The 13735-nt window shown below is 51.9% G+C and overlaps 1 protein-coding gene across 1 annotated transcript; it reads left to right on the top strand.

The window, feature by feature from the left end:
• Positions 1-402: 402 nt before the first annotated feature.
• Positions 403-12652, top strand: LOC100900976 (serine/threonine-protein kinase SBK1). The gene is made up of 6 exons (XM_003743191.2): positions 403-555; positions 4960-5094; positions 8490-8822; positions 10913-11094; positions 11796-11927; positions 12079-12652. The coding sequence occupies exons 1-6, from the start codon at positions 403-405 to the stop codon at positions 12314-12316; spliced, it is 1173 nt and encodes a 390-aa protein (XP_003743239.1). The 3' UTR covers positions 12317-12652.
• Positions 12653-13735: the final 1083 nt, after the last annotated feature.

Genomic DNA, 13735 nt, shown 5'->3' with positions numbered 1-13735 from the left:
AACATCACGTTTTACGAGACCCGCCTGCAAACCCTCCAGCAAAAGGGCTCCAATCGATCAGTTCTTCAAAGCTCCGGTGCTATTTTCAGCATGCTCTCAGCGTAGAACACGCAGTTCCGCTTGTATAGAAGCGGTCCCATGACGTGACCGAACCGCAAGCGAGTTCAGGATAGAGAGCTCGCTTGGCAAACGATTGAAAGCCAGGAGCATGACCCTCGTCGATCGACGAAAAAAGAAATCGCTTACAACTCCGAGAGGCCCGCGGAAATATGCTGCACTGATGATCGATATCCAAGATGTTTCGGCAAACCGAACTCAAACGCACGTTTCGTTTCAGGTCATCGAGCGCTTCCCCACCCAGAAGAGTAAAGTCCACTCCGAGCAATCCTCGTCTCCGGTGCAATGCCCGCTTGCAATGTGTCGGTGATGGCAGCGCACCACGGCAACCACAACCACCAGGCCGTCGGCCACCAAGGCCCCCATGTTCCCCATCCTGGTCATCATCCTTCTCAGGGACATTTGGACCCGAACAGCGCGGCACATTTTAAGCGACAGGTCAGTGATTTATTGGCTCCAACCAACGGATTGTTTGACGTTTTTACATTCCTGCGTCGCATCGTGTCGCCGACGCCTCGCAATGCATGCCGCGAGATGGCCCTCGCTTCACCGACAGAATAATCATAGTGTTCCCCAGCTCGAATGACCATAGATTCCATCTAGAACCCACGTGCGAGAAGCTTTCGCAGACCCCCGAGTGTCCTGGCCCATGGTGATTTCTTCGTTTCGATTCCCAATAATTCTGGAACTCGGGTCTTGAGCTTGCGCAAGCAAAAGGATCCCGGACTCAGAATTGCCTTCCCAAGATTTTGGTGGAAATAAACTCCACACTCGGAATGGAGCTCGCTCCCTATTCGCGAAGAAGACTGCAAACCCGATGGCTTCCGACTTGCGGATGTCGGTCGACAATAGCAACGGAGAACGCGAAAGAGGCTCGAGTTGAGAGCGGGCTCCGTGATGGGGGAGCAGCACGATACCAATGAAGTAAATAAAACACCAACTCCGAAAGGAAAATGAACGACGCGACGGAAGATTGTTCGGGGCTATCCTGGTTCGGCACAGGCTCTGTCGGCGAAAAATCGAGGGAGAAGGGTATGGTGGATTCTCCGTCTCTGACGATACATGGACCCGAAAATTATTTCGACTTATTCTCGGAACGAAGCTCAAAAGAGATCGACTCTCGTGCAAAAACCTATCAATTCACAGCTCAGGCCGCGGCCAAGTCCATTCAATTCCGAGCTGCGGCTTGGAAGGAAAATAAAATAGATCCCGAAATTTGATTTGAGCATCATCTTCCTCCCTTGATGGAGTTGTTTGACGCTTGATTGAACGAACGCAGAGAGCTCCGGCCGGCAGGCAGGAAGAGATGAGAGCGGTCATGAGGCCGATGCCGATCTGATGTTTTCGTCCCGGGACGGATCTCAACAGCGTCACGGCCAGAAACGGCTTCCCAAACGGCCGTCGACTGGCTGGGGCAGAACTTTCGGGATAGGCAGCGCTTAGCCGGGCAGCAGTATGCAAGATAGAAGGTCCAGTTACCATAGGCTCATACTCTGTGACTGTGACTAATGACTAGAGCTTGGAAGTTCAGGCTTTCGGATTGAGGCCTTCTAGGCGCAGAATCCTAGGTACGATTTAGATATTTTTAGGCACGATTTCGTTGTTTTCAGGCGCGTCTCAAGCATCCCACGGCACTTTTAGGTACTTTCAGGCTCTCCTAGGCGGCCGCTCTCAAGCGGTCCTGGGACCATGCGTCGCGGCCGAGTGGTAAGCGCGTACCACCATGCAGCCGTGCGCCATGTTGCCATTGTCGGCGAGGTCTCGGATTCGATCCCGGAAACCGGCCGATATTTCTTGCTGGGAAATCGAGGTTCTCAATTGGGAAGTAGGGAAACCATTGGTCCTAGTCGGGATAGCTTGAGGAAGCAATCGCACCAACGCTGGTTCTGAGCGCTTGCACGTCCGATATGCGGCACCTCGTCAGGGCGAACGCCGTGAGCCGCCGCCGCGGGATTCCAACGTTCGCGCTCGAAAGTCAAATTTCAAATCTTTCGACTTTCGGGCGCGAACGTTGTAAAAAGCGCTTTGTTGTCGCGACTTTCATCGGGGATCACGGGGTTGCCCTCTGTTCGTTGATTGCTTGTCAGCTCGCTCCCGTCTGATAGCTTCCACTTAACCGGAGTGAGTTCTCCTCTATTGCCAAGATGTCGAGCGGATCCAGAGCAAGGAACAACCTCGAGCGGTACGTCAACGAATTCGGGGCAGCCATACTGACCGTCGAAGAAGATCTTCTCAAATGCAAGGTATGCAAGAAAGCCATCAGAGCGAAGAAGAAATCCCACGTGACTCAGCACCTCGAATCGAAAGGTCACACGAAGGCTCTCGGTCGCAGAGACGCGTACAGCCAACAGCAAGCCTCTTCAAGTTGCATCGAGCTCTCATTGAGGGAGAACATGTTCTCCATGGACCTGTGTCGAATGCTGGTGTGCTCAAATATCCCTCTCTACAAGGTTCAGCACCCAGAATTCAAACACTTCTTGCTTAAGTACAGCACACAGGAGGTACCTGACCACACGACTCTTCGGAAAACCTATCTCAGGAAGCTCTACGATGACGCCATCCGTCAGATACGCTCTTCGATCGGGGAACACCCTATTTGGATATCCTTGGACGAGACGACTGACGTGAAAGGACAGTACATCGTCAACACAATAGTCGGCCGGCTCGTCGCGGGACAACCGACGACACCGTCCCTGTTGAATTCTGACATCGTGGAGAAAACAAATAATACCACTGTGGCACAAGCTTTCATGAAGTCCCTCAGCATCCTCTGGCCTGACGGAATACAACATGACCGAGTCCTTCTCTTCGTAAGTGACGCTGCCTCCTACATGCTTAAGGCTGGCGATGGATTGAAGTTACTCTTTCCGAGGATGATCCACGTGACGTGCATTGTTCACGGAATCCACAGAGTGTGTGAGAAGATTCGAAAATCATTTCCAAAAGTCGACACGCTGGTTGCTGATGTCAAAAAAATATTCCGCAAGACTCCTTATCGCATCCAACTATTCCGTGAACTTGCCCCCGGAGTGCCTCTGCCTCCTCGACCGGTGAAAACCCGCTGGGGTACTTGGTTGGCGGCGGCGTTGTATTATGCAGAAAATTTCGAGATGGTACGATTTGTCGTAGACCAGCTTGATTCAGAGGATGCCGCGGCGATCGGGAGCGCGCAACGACTGATGCGTGAGTCCGGGATCCGATCCGACCTCGCCTTCATCGCGAGTCACCTCTCAGAACTTCCGGTCCTCATTGAGAAGATGGAATGCACGACCCTTCCACTGAACGAATCGTTCGGTCTTCTGAACGCTGTTACGACGATCATCAACTCCCTGTCAGGCCCGAGAGCTGCCGCCATCAAGGCGAAGTTCTGCACTGTCCTTCAAAATAACCCCGGCCTGGACACCATGCTTCGAGTCCAAGGAACGCTCTCCGGCGAGGACAGCGGCGAAAACCTGCACTTGCCTGTCACCGCGATCGCCGCGTTGAGCCACGCGCCACTGGCAAGCGTTGATGTCGAGAGGTCCTTCTCCGCCTACAAACTACTGCTTTCAGACAGGAGACAATCGTTGACTATGGAGAACTTGAAGCTTCATATCATTCCTATGTGTCTCGTCAGGGAAACCGATTCCGCAAGTTGAAGGCTTCGATAACGCGTCGGGAGCTGATTCTATTCTCTCGCTTCCCATCGATGAGGGGTAGTTCGCTTGTGCGGAGCTGTCCGGTTAAATTTTCGGTTCTTTTTCCATTCATCCTCAGTCTCCACAAAATAAATGGGGCGGCTAACTTACCAAGGCGCGCCTCCTTGCTGCCATGGTGGACTCTGCGCCACACGAAGGACTTTGAGGCACCACAATCGCATTTCAGGCTGAATCCCGGGCTTTTTAGGCATTCCAAGAAGTACGGTACTTTCTGGCTGTTTTATTGATTTCAGGCTCCTCGGTTTCCTAAATTATCCTAGTCATTTCGACATTTTCTCGTTGTTTCTGGCTCATCTGGTACTTTCAGGCTCCCTGAGTCATTTTAGGCATTTTCAGACATTATTAGGCAGTTTTAAGCTTGAAGGCCTTCCGAGGCTCTTAGGCATTTTCAAGCCTTTCAGGCATTTCTAGGCGTTCGCCTGAACTTCAAAGCCATACACTAATGACCTTCCAGACACTAAGCGGGGATCCGCAACAGCCGCAGAAGAAGTTTCCGCAGCAACAGATTAGATCTTCCGAGACGCACGAGCATGGGAATCGCTGCAGGCTCCTTCCTTCCGTGATGCAGAGTTTTCCGGTCGGTCGGCGACACATTGTCCTCGCGGTTGTCTTCGAGTCTCCCATCGCGGGTCATTATTTCTCAAATGCTGTGCCGTGTCGGAACCAAGCGATATTCTTGGGATTCTTCCCACGAGCGGCCTGTGCGGTCTGTTTCCACGCGAAAGACTACGGCTGTCTGTCCCGTCGGCCGTGTATCAATTCTTTCGGATGCGATCGGGTCGGCGAAGACCTCTATCCAGCGTCCTTAGGCCTTCCCAGCTCTCCCACACCAGGGTATTCTCCATAAACAAAAATGCATGTTTGTCATGCAGAGCTGGCTTTCGCAAACGTTGGCGTCGGGGCGGTTCTTCGATTCGTGTAGTCGTGGTCGATCGGAACTTGTTCGCAACGGTTGGTGGTGCAGAGAGTTCGATGAGCTGATCGCTCTGATCGATCCCTGAAACTTAGAAATGCACCGGAGAGGAATGGGGTGGAAAACTTCCTCTCCGTTTTCGAGCTCTGGAATGGAGGAGGAGGAAGGAAATCCTTGCGCGAATCTGAACCTTGCTGCTTTCGACTAAGTCGCAATAATTTGTCCTTCCAGGCGAGCATTCATCGAGTGCGTGACATCCAGATCCAATCCCTTACTGTAGAGAATGACTACGATATCGTTAAAGAAATCGGTGCCGGTGATTACGGGAAAGTCCTTCTGGCAAAGCACAAGGTCACCGGAGAAGAGGTAAGTCCGGTCTACTACATCAACTTGGCGTCAAACTGCGCACTTGCCACGATCTAGAGTCGCAAGCATCTGTGAGAATAAATAACTCGGGAATCGATTCGGCGGTGCGGATGCTTTCCGAGGGTCTTTCGTGGTGTTGCGATCTACTGAACTCGATGCGGAGGAGAAATATCGGCTTCGATCATCTCGCGTTCTCTCGTTTTGTGAGTTGTGGCGACGAAGCAGGCGAGCGGAGAACCGACCGCCGATTGATTGATACACTGACAAACAGAACGACCGACCGTCTGACTGTCTGCCTGATCGGGGTAGAGGGGGGAAGGGCGGTTGAGTGAGCCGAATCGAGAGAGTCGCAATCGAAAATTGAGCACATATCGACGACAAGTAAATTCACTCAGGCTCGGTGGCAGACCGTGTTGTTCGTCGGCATTTACGGCTAAGCGGATACAGCGTCTTCCGCGTCTATTATTCATGCGCTGTTCTCAAGGGAGACTTCTTGCTCCTATCCGTCTCCCGGTCTCGGTTTGTCCTTCACTATCGCGGACCTGCCAGCGGAAGCCAATTAAGTTCAATGCCGTGTCACTTCGAACCCGCATGAAAGCTAAGCCCCTCCCGGCGAGACGCCCCAATCAGTCATCGCCTCTATTCTACCTGACGGGCAGATTCCCCGACCGGTGGTCCGGGATCGAAAAGGAATAATCCTGTTCAGTCGTCTTCACGAAATCGCGGGAGACCGCCACTCCTCTGTTCGTGACGGAAGTGCCGAGAATTCGTGTCGAAGTTGAGGACAGCCGCGAGTCGCGAACGGAGTCGCCTCTCGAAATTTCTCTGTTTGTGCTCGTGCAGCGTAATTTAAGAATTTTTCGTGGTGCTTAGAAGAGGCGCTCTTCGTTCTGCTTATGGACGGAGGGAGAGTTGTTCGAGTCACGTAGTGAGCATTCGAGCATCGGGCGGCATCGGAATCGGTGCCTTCTGCGACAGAGCGGAGGGCTTAAAAATGCTAGTTAATCGCTTCGAGCAGTTTTATTGATAGCTAAGGATATGTTACGCCATGAAGCTGTTTCAGCCCGAGGGAGCTTCTCTCCTCATGTCCGCGGCGCCCCCTTTTCGTGACCCTCGGCTCCCCCCGTACACAAAGCTAATAATGCTCGCCAGATAGCAAACTTTACGACAACAGTAAAGAAGAAATGGCCTATACCACCGTCGGCTGAGCTGCTCTCTGCTTGTGTTTTGGTTTCCGTTTCCTCATTGTGATCACACAATTCGCCCGACGAGGAGATTTCGAGAACCTGCTGGAATCAGAGGGAATTGCTGTTTATCCACCGACTGGATCGCTGTCCCCGACGGCTCGAACCTACTCGTCGCGCCGTCAGAAGTCGGGCTCTCCGAAGTCGAGGAGGAGTGCTCCTCATCGAATCCGACCGTTGCAGATTGCAAGTGGATTCAGTCCGCTGACGGGACAATCACTGGTCATCGGGAAGAATCTCTCGCTGTCTCATCAAGCGCACCGAGGCAGCGAACCTTCCGACCGGAGCGAGTCGCGGCCTCGCCACGTCCAAACTGCGAGGGAAGCTTGTTCTTTCCCGCGGCGTGACATTTACATCCTCCGTGCGTACTCAACCCACCACGGTATTCGCTCGCACCTTTGTTCTACGGTACGGTCGCCCGCTCAACACGCTCCACGAACGAGGGAATCGGTATCAGAACAAAGTCACGTCGACGTCGCCTAGCTGGACGGATTAGAGCCCAAACTTTCTATAACGAGGGAACGATTCTCCTCGGCAAGGCGCCTACCGTCGACTGATTCCACCTCCCGCTACAGTTTCGGAAAATGCCTCCGTAGAGTGGAGCAACTCGACACAGAAGGGGTGACCTTCACACGGAAACTGTTTCGAGGCTGTGGCGAACGGCAAACCGAGCGGGAGCGCGTGTTTGCGCGCTCCCATAAGTCTCGTTGTAAGTCTACTTCTGAAAGGCGCCCAGTAGAGTCACGTGTTTTTCATGGTCTAGCCGTCGATCACAATGATGTACTCCCTCTGGAAGGAGTTTGGATGCACTTCTATTTGGACAAATTGATTTTCGTGGAGGGTCAAAGCGTGAGCTTGGTGGCTGCGGATATCCAGAAACAAGCTCAGATTGTGTCTGCATTCGCCTCCTCCGCTCCATCCCCGAAACTCTGCAGGAACTCTGCGGACGCAAATGAACAAATAATGAGCCTCCCGTCATGGCCGAAAATTGGACTGAATAAAGCAGGTCCCTCGGGCTCGCCTACGGCGCGCGGTCGGGAGGTCTCGCGTCCCGGATCCTGTCGACTCCTATTCCGAACACATCTGAGGCGTTCGGTCATCCGATGCTATGAACTGTGGAACAAAGCGGCGAAGAAGCGAATCATTCTCGCTCATTGATTACCACAACGCGTACTTCAATCGAACATCAGGCTTTTTCGCGAATTTTTCTGCGGGAATCAATCAGTCATGCTCCGCCACCGCACGCTTTCACAACCCACCCGTACACGCAAATTCCTCCGACGGGGAGATTCGACGGCGTCCATTCTCCCACGCGTTTCCGTCGATCGCTCCTCAAGTTTACAGGGTAACTCGAAGATTACACCGCCTCGGGGAATTGAACTGTCTGAGCTTCTGTTAAGGAACGCATGATTTCGAGCTCAGCTTTATGCATATCGGAAGACTCAAGGAATGTTTGCTCGAGATTGCGTATTCATGCACCGAGCGCTGAGCCTGGCGGCGGCCGCATACGAAAGGGAATTCGAATCGGCTCATTCTGAGGTCCTCAATCTGGATCTCGTTGAAGGTCAGCTCCGCGTGAAATCTTCTCGACAGAATACCAGCGTCTTGAAAGCTCATCACCTCCGGGGACTCCTCCCATCGAGCGAAGAAGAACCTCGGAGACAACTAAAGACGGAATACGATACGAATATGTAAAGCGACTCTTCGAGGTCCCAGCTTCAATAGGTTGATTCGGCAAGATACCCGTGATCGCGGGAGCGGAATGACTTATCCTGGTGACGATATCACGTGTCAGTTGTGGCCCGAATCTGTGAGGGGAGTCCGACATTCTTTGTTTGGGGCATCTTTGTTTGGCGTTTTTGCGGTTCGACCTCTCCGGTGATAGGGTGGCGCGAATTCCCCGCTCCGCGCGAATCTTGCTCGACACAAATCACAACTTGCCGCGGAATCAGCGTCTCGGCCAGATGTGTGAGCGGGATGTAATTACGGGTCGTTCCACCGATAGTTCCTGCCTGGGAGGGATTTGCGGAGAGCGGAAGAATGCGAGCGGAAGCTTCCGGCGGGGGAACGAACGAGGGAACATAATGGAAGATTGTTATGAATACTATTCTTCGATGAGATTTTTGCTCAACACGATTCGACTCGTTTCAGGTGGCACTGAAAGCCGTCCCTCGTGCCTCAACCACATTAAAGGATTTCCTCACCGAGTTTCATTATTCCTACTTCCTATCTCCCCATCCGAACATCCTCGATACGTACGACGTGTGCTTCGAAACTCCCGAACATTACTTCTTTGCCCAAGAGGTGGCGCCTCTCGGAGACCTCTGGCACTCAATTGAATCAGCGAACGGTCTCGATGAACAGGACCTCAAAGAGATTCTCCGTCAAATTGTTCCGGCCTTGGAATTTATGCATAGTAAAGATCTCGTGCACCGTGACGTACGCGCAGAGAACGTGCTGGTCTTCAAGAGTGACTTCACAAAGGTACGCTCCCGGACAATTCGAATGATTGTGATATGAGTAATAATATTGCCGGGGATCATAGTGATTCTGGGAACTCGAAGCTTGATTTTATTAACTGATCAATTCGATAAGGTACATATTTATCATCTAGTGGAAAAGGAATGGCTCTGGGCTCTGGTCTGATCTGAGACGGAGGCTCTGGACTCCAGTCTCTGCAAGGAGGAGGAGGAGCCGCAATGTACATAATCGGATGATGTACAGTCAAAGCCGCCTTGAGAGACTCATCGGGAGCAGGAGAGGAAATATCTCATAAGCGAGCGTCTCTTATATAAGAGGTGTTCAACAATGGACCCAATAGGATCGGGAAACTGAAGGGTGTCCTTTTTACGCGGAAGTTCCTCGAACTTTTGTCTCTTAGACACGGTGCTTCGACTGTGGCTCCATGATAGTCTTTCCACCTCGGATAAGACTCTGGCTCCTATAAAGACTTGTGTATGTACCGTGTATCGTTCCGGAAGAGTGACGCTGCGATTGTCGCAGAATGTCGGAGCAACACATCGTTCAAGTTAGCCTGAATCCGAACCGTCTCTGATCGTTTTGGCGTCGTCCCAAGATTGAGGGCCGATTCTCGCTAACAATAGCCCTGGGTGAGAGACGACAGACGCGGAACGGACGAGGAAACGCCGCCAACAAGAATAAACGCAACCACCGCTCTCTGACGCTGGAACAAGAGAATGGACGGCTTCGTGGGGATCCCTGTTTTTTATCTTCCTCCTTCCAGACCGGCGCGGCGGTCCGCTTCCGCTTCCCAAATCTCGAGCTAACTAGAATTCGGTGTTGGGGCATCTTACTCTGCTTGGCAATCGCTGACCGGCGAACGGACGGTCGAACGGACCGACTTATTCTGGGTCGGTGTATGGCCTTTGTCAGTCACAAGATGTATACGCACAGCTCTGAGTATTGACCATCGACCGTCCTCGTCGGCAGCCGCAACTGCCGCTGCTGCTGCTTTCTCACTCGCTCGATCGTTGGTAGCCAAGGCTACAGAGCGAACACATGAAGTTGATTCGTCTTCGTACGCCCTCGAATTGAGAGTCCCTAATTATCGGATTCGCCCATTGTCTGCTGAGAGAGCCGTTTCGCGGTGCGTTCTGGTTTAGACTGATGTTTCCTTTGGTCGAAAGCGCCGGCCAGAATGACGAGCGCTACCTTATCTTGGCCTGATTCCATCCAGGCTCACACAAACATAGCCGAACACAAACACATAATTCGAGGAAATTGTTTGGAGAAGCCTGAAATCTCTACCGAGCCCGAGAAGCTCCTATCGAGTTCCCCGCGATCGCCGAGGGCTCATTCAACGCCTCGAGAGAAACAGTACCCGCAGAACTTTCCCGCGAAGGCATCCCCGTTTGTTGAGGCCGGCCCACGACACCACTGAGAATGGAGATATTATCGTCGAATCATCGGCGATAGTTCGAGGCAATTCCAGGCAACTCCTGGAGTTCGCGCAGTAGAGGAGCTTCGCTCGCCGTGAAAGCGTCGGCGTATGCTGTATCTCCCCTGCTTGGCCGATCTCTTTTTGTTTCTCTAGCGCTAGCTGCTTGCGAGTCGGCAACGCCCTCGAGCCGTTGACTGCGGAAGTTCAACACAATCTCTGGAACCCGAATATCTTGGAACGGATACCGGTATAGCGTTATAGGTAGCCAGATGCCGAGGGAACGAGTTTCGGGAGGTTGAGCGGAAATCTCCGACGGCGATGTTTCTCGACGGCGCAGCGGACGTTATTGCCATGCACTACCGGATCGCAATACAAGAGATTGCGAGCTAGCGATGGACGGCCGAAAATAGACGTCCGGCCCATGCTGGCGTTCGACCGTGACGAATCTTGTTGAATGAACTGTGAATAACGAACGCATATGACATGGATGCATATTCCGCTTTCCTCATCAAGCTTCATCGAGCCGTTTCCACTCGATTCACCGAGTCTTGTTCGAACGGAATCATAATTCAATCTCGGGTATAGAAGTAGAAGATGGGCACGCTAGTTTCTCTCTGTAACAAAAAATTCGAGGGAGTCTCAAGCTATCGCTACGACCCGCTCCGACTTCCAGGTGAAATTAACCGATTTCGGACTGACGCGACGAGCCGGAATGCTGGTAAAGAAACGAGCTAGGTCGTTACCTACGTGTCCGCCTGAAATCTGGGAAATGCTGAGCCTTGAAGGATATTGCGTCGAGACTGGTTCCGACGTGTGGCAAATCGGAATGCTTGTGTTCATAGGACTTACAGCAAGGTGAGCGAACATATGTACGTTAGATACCGTGGGGGGAAGCACGCTGTGTATCTTGGGATGTGGCGTAAAGGCGTTGACAGGGTCGAAGATTCTCTAACCGCTAAGCCGTCGCCGCCTGGGGGTCTTCGGAGAGCACATCGACGTGATGAGCCAAAAAATTTTGGATCGATGACACCGTCCAACTTTTCCTGTATGCCATCAATGTTCGGGGACGCGTCGACAATCCAGAAAGTGAAACATTCTGTTTCTTTCGGTTTCGGGTCAGGTTTGCAATTTCTCTACTCCAACTTCACTCGCGAATCATTGAGGAAGTCAGACCCATCTATCTGTCGACTTCGGAGCGCTTCTAATCGTCCCGGGGCGAATGCCATAAGCCTTCAAAGTTACATAGACGGGGAGGAAACGACTGAGTGGGTAGACTCCAGCTCACGCTATACTGATTCTCGAATCAGCTCCGTCTTATCGATCTTTCGGAGTCCGGTCTAGGACCCTGAAGCCTTTGACGATTATTCGATCGTCCGCACCAATATCAAAGATATCGAAAAATGAGAGGTGGCCCAAGCCCGCAACATGTGGGTAGCTTGATCGAAATCCATCAAAAATGGCGGCAAGGCGAAAGTTTTGCGTGGAGACTGGTTTGCTCCACCTGCTCGAGAACGACCTCGCTTCGGTCATAATAGAATTTCTATCTCATCGCACAGATTTCCATGGGAAAAGGCCGATATCACAGATCCGCGCTTCAACGAGTTCATGGAATGGCAAAAACGCAAAACAACCCGAACGCCCAAAGAGTTCAAGCGATTCTCACCACGTTTGCTGAGGATGTTTCGACGGTGAGTGCAGGAGTTCCTTGAGGAGAGCGAGAACGCTATCTTATCCATTCTCACTGGATCCGTCAATACGGTCTCATCCCCGACGCGCCCGCGGGCCTATGGGAGAGAATAGCCGACCATACGTGATTGATATCATTCCGTTGTTCCGCAGGCTGCTCGAGCAGAAGCCGAAAAACCGTTATGAAGTGACAGAGGTGAACAAATATTTCGACGACCGTTGGCTGATGAACCGGTCGCCTCGAACGAGCAAAGTAGCTGAGATGTACGAGCAAACGGGAGGCAGCGGCGCGCATCTCTTGTCCCCCCACGATCCAGCGGGGGGATCACATTCTCGGAAGAATTCCTGGACGTACAAGTCAAGAGATGCAACACCTTCTCCCATCAATTGACCGCTCCTTCTGAGTCTCCAGTGCGACGTCTGACGTCGCAGTCGGAAACAACGAGGACGACGACGGCGATGCTGAACGAATACGAACGAAATAACTACATCTGTACAAGGCTTACATAATCCAATATGCATACAAAAGAGAGCGAAAGCTGCTAATAGACCTGCGAAAAAGGAGAGTTCGTCCGACGTTTTCGGACAAACCCGCCAATCGAGTCCCTAGAAAAGCTACTATTTTAGAGAGAATTTATTCGAGATGGCTCTTCGATGGTCATCCTCTGTTATGAAGCTAGATTTTTAGCTCTGGCGAATACAATGTTTCAGTGAATGTTATCTTCTTGTATAATAATTCAATGCAGCTCCAGTAATTAGGGGAAAATCGAGGAAAAGGTATTATCATTGTGACGCATTGTTGAGCCGTCTATTTCCGAAACTGTTATCTGTAAATGAACTGTAAAGCACAAGATGTGATCCTGAGGAAGAACGAAATAATTAGACAGTGGGAGAGATTATAAATATGCCCGTGTGAAAACTAAATAATGCAGTCAGTCAGACTGTGTCTTCTACACTGAAAGAAATAATAAGGGAAGCGAAGCGGCTACTCTGTATCGAGGTCGGACGAAGCCTGCAACGATTGACGAAATTTCGGAGAGAACGAAGAAGAGATCCATCACCTCGTTTGCCTACGCCATCGTATACAGCAGCGGATAGAGGTCCGATCCTCGAAGTCAAACGCCAAATTGACAGGAACGCTTGGTCTCTGTGAGACACCGTTAGTTTCTGAATAAAAGAATGGAATAGCAGCCGATAGAAGATTCCGTTCCACGTGACCGGGCGTGGCGGAGCACGACTAAGCAACCTCCATTGACTCGAGAATGGGCCTCAGCCTCTACCTTACCAGAAACGACATACATCGCTTCCAATCGACAGTGGATCGAGCAACAAATCCTCGATTTGGAGACTACGACCATAGCTTACTGAGAACGCTATAATTGCGAGAAAAATAAACTACCTTGAACGAATGCAGCGTCATTGATCCATCTTACTCGCCTGTTTGATTCGTTCGTGACTCCGTATCCACGAGCTCTCCTACGTCAGCATCGGTGGCGCTCACCGAGGGTTCCTGCCAGAGGCTCCGGTGAGGGAGCCCGTTCATGGCCCATACGGCTACTACCCTTTCCGACCAGGCCTTCGCCTTGAATGAATAAAGGGGCCTGGAAAAGTCCGCGAGGACAGAGGGCATAAAATCGTGACATTCAATGCGAAACCGCGCACCACCCTGGTTGCTATGAGCTGCGATCAGCGACCGACGGCGACGCCAGCCGCCGAGCCGTGAGGACGGGCAAGTCGCAGGCGAAGCTTTCTGAGATATTCACCACGATGGGCTCGAGGGAAGAAATGAAAACTCTGTCTAATGCGTTGA

Source organism: Galendromus occidentalis, unplaced genomic scaffold (genome assembly GCF_000255335.2).
Source record: "Galendromus occidentalis unplaced genomic scaffold, Mocc_1.1 scf7180000077440, whole genome shotgun sequence".
Classification (NCBI taxonomy): Eukaryota; Metazoa; Arthropoda; class Arachnida; order Mesostigmata; family Phytoseiidae; genus Galendromus; species Galendromus occidentalis.
The sequence above is the reverse complement of the archived record's forward strand: the minus strand, read 5'-3'. Positions and strand labels throughout refer to the sequence as shown.

Coding starts and splice junctions, on each gene's coding strand:
- LOC100900976 (XM_003743191.2), top strand. CDS start 403: ATGCCCGCTTGCAATGTGTCGGTGATGGCAGCGCACCACGGCAACCAC. Junction 556..4,959: donor CGGCACATTTTAAGCGACAG/GTCAGTGATTTA, acceptor TTGTCCTTCCAG/GCGAGCATTCATCGAGTGCG. Junction 11,928..12,078: donor TTGCTGAGGATGTTTCGACG/GTGAGTGCAGGA, acceptor GTTGTTCCGCAG/GCTGCTCGAGCAGAAGCCGA.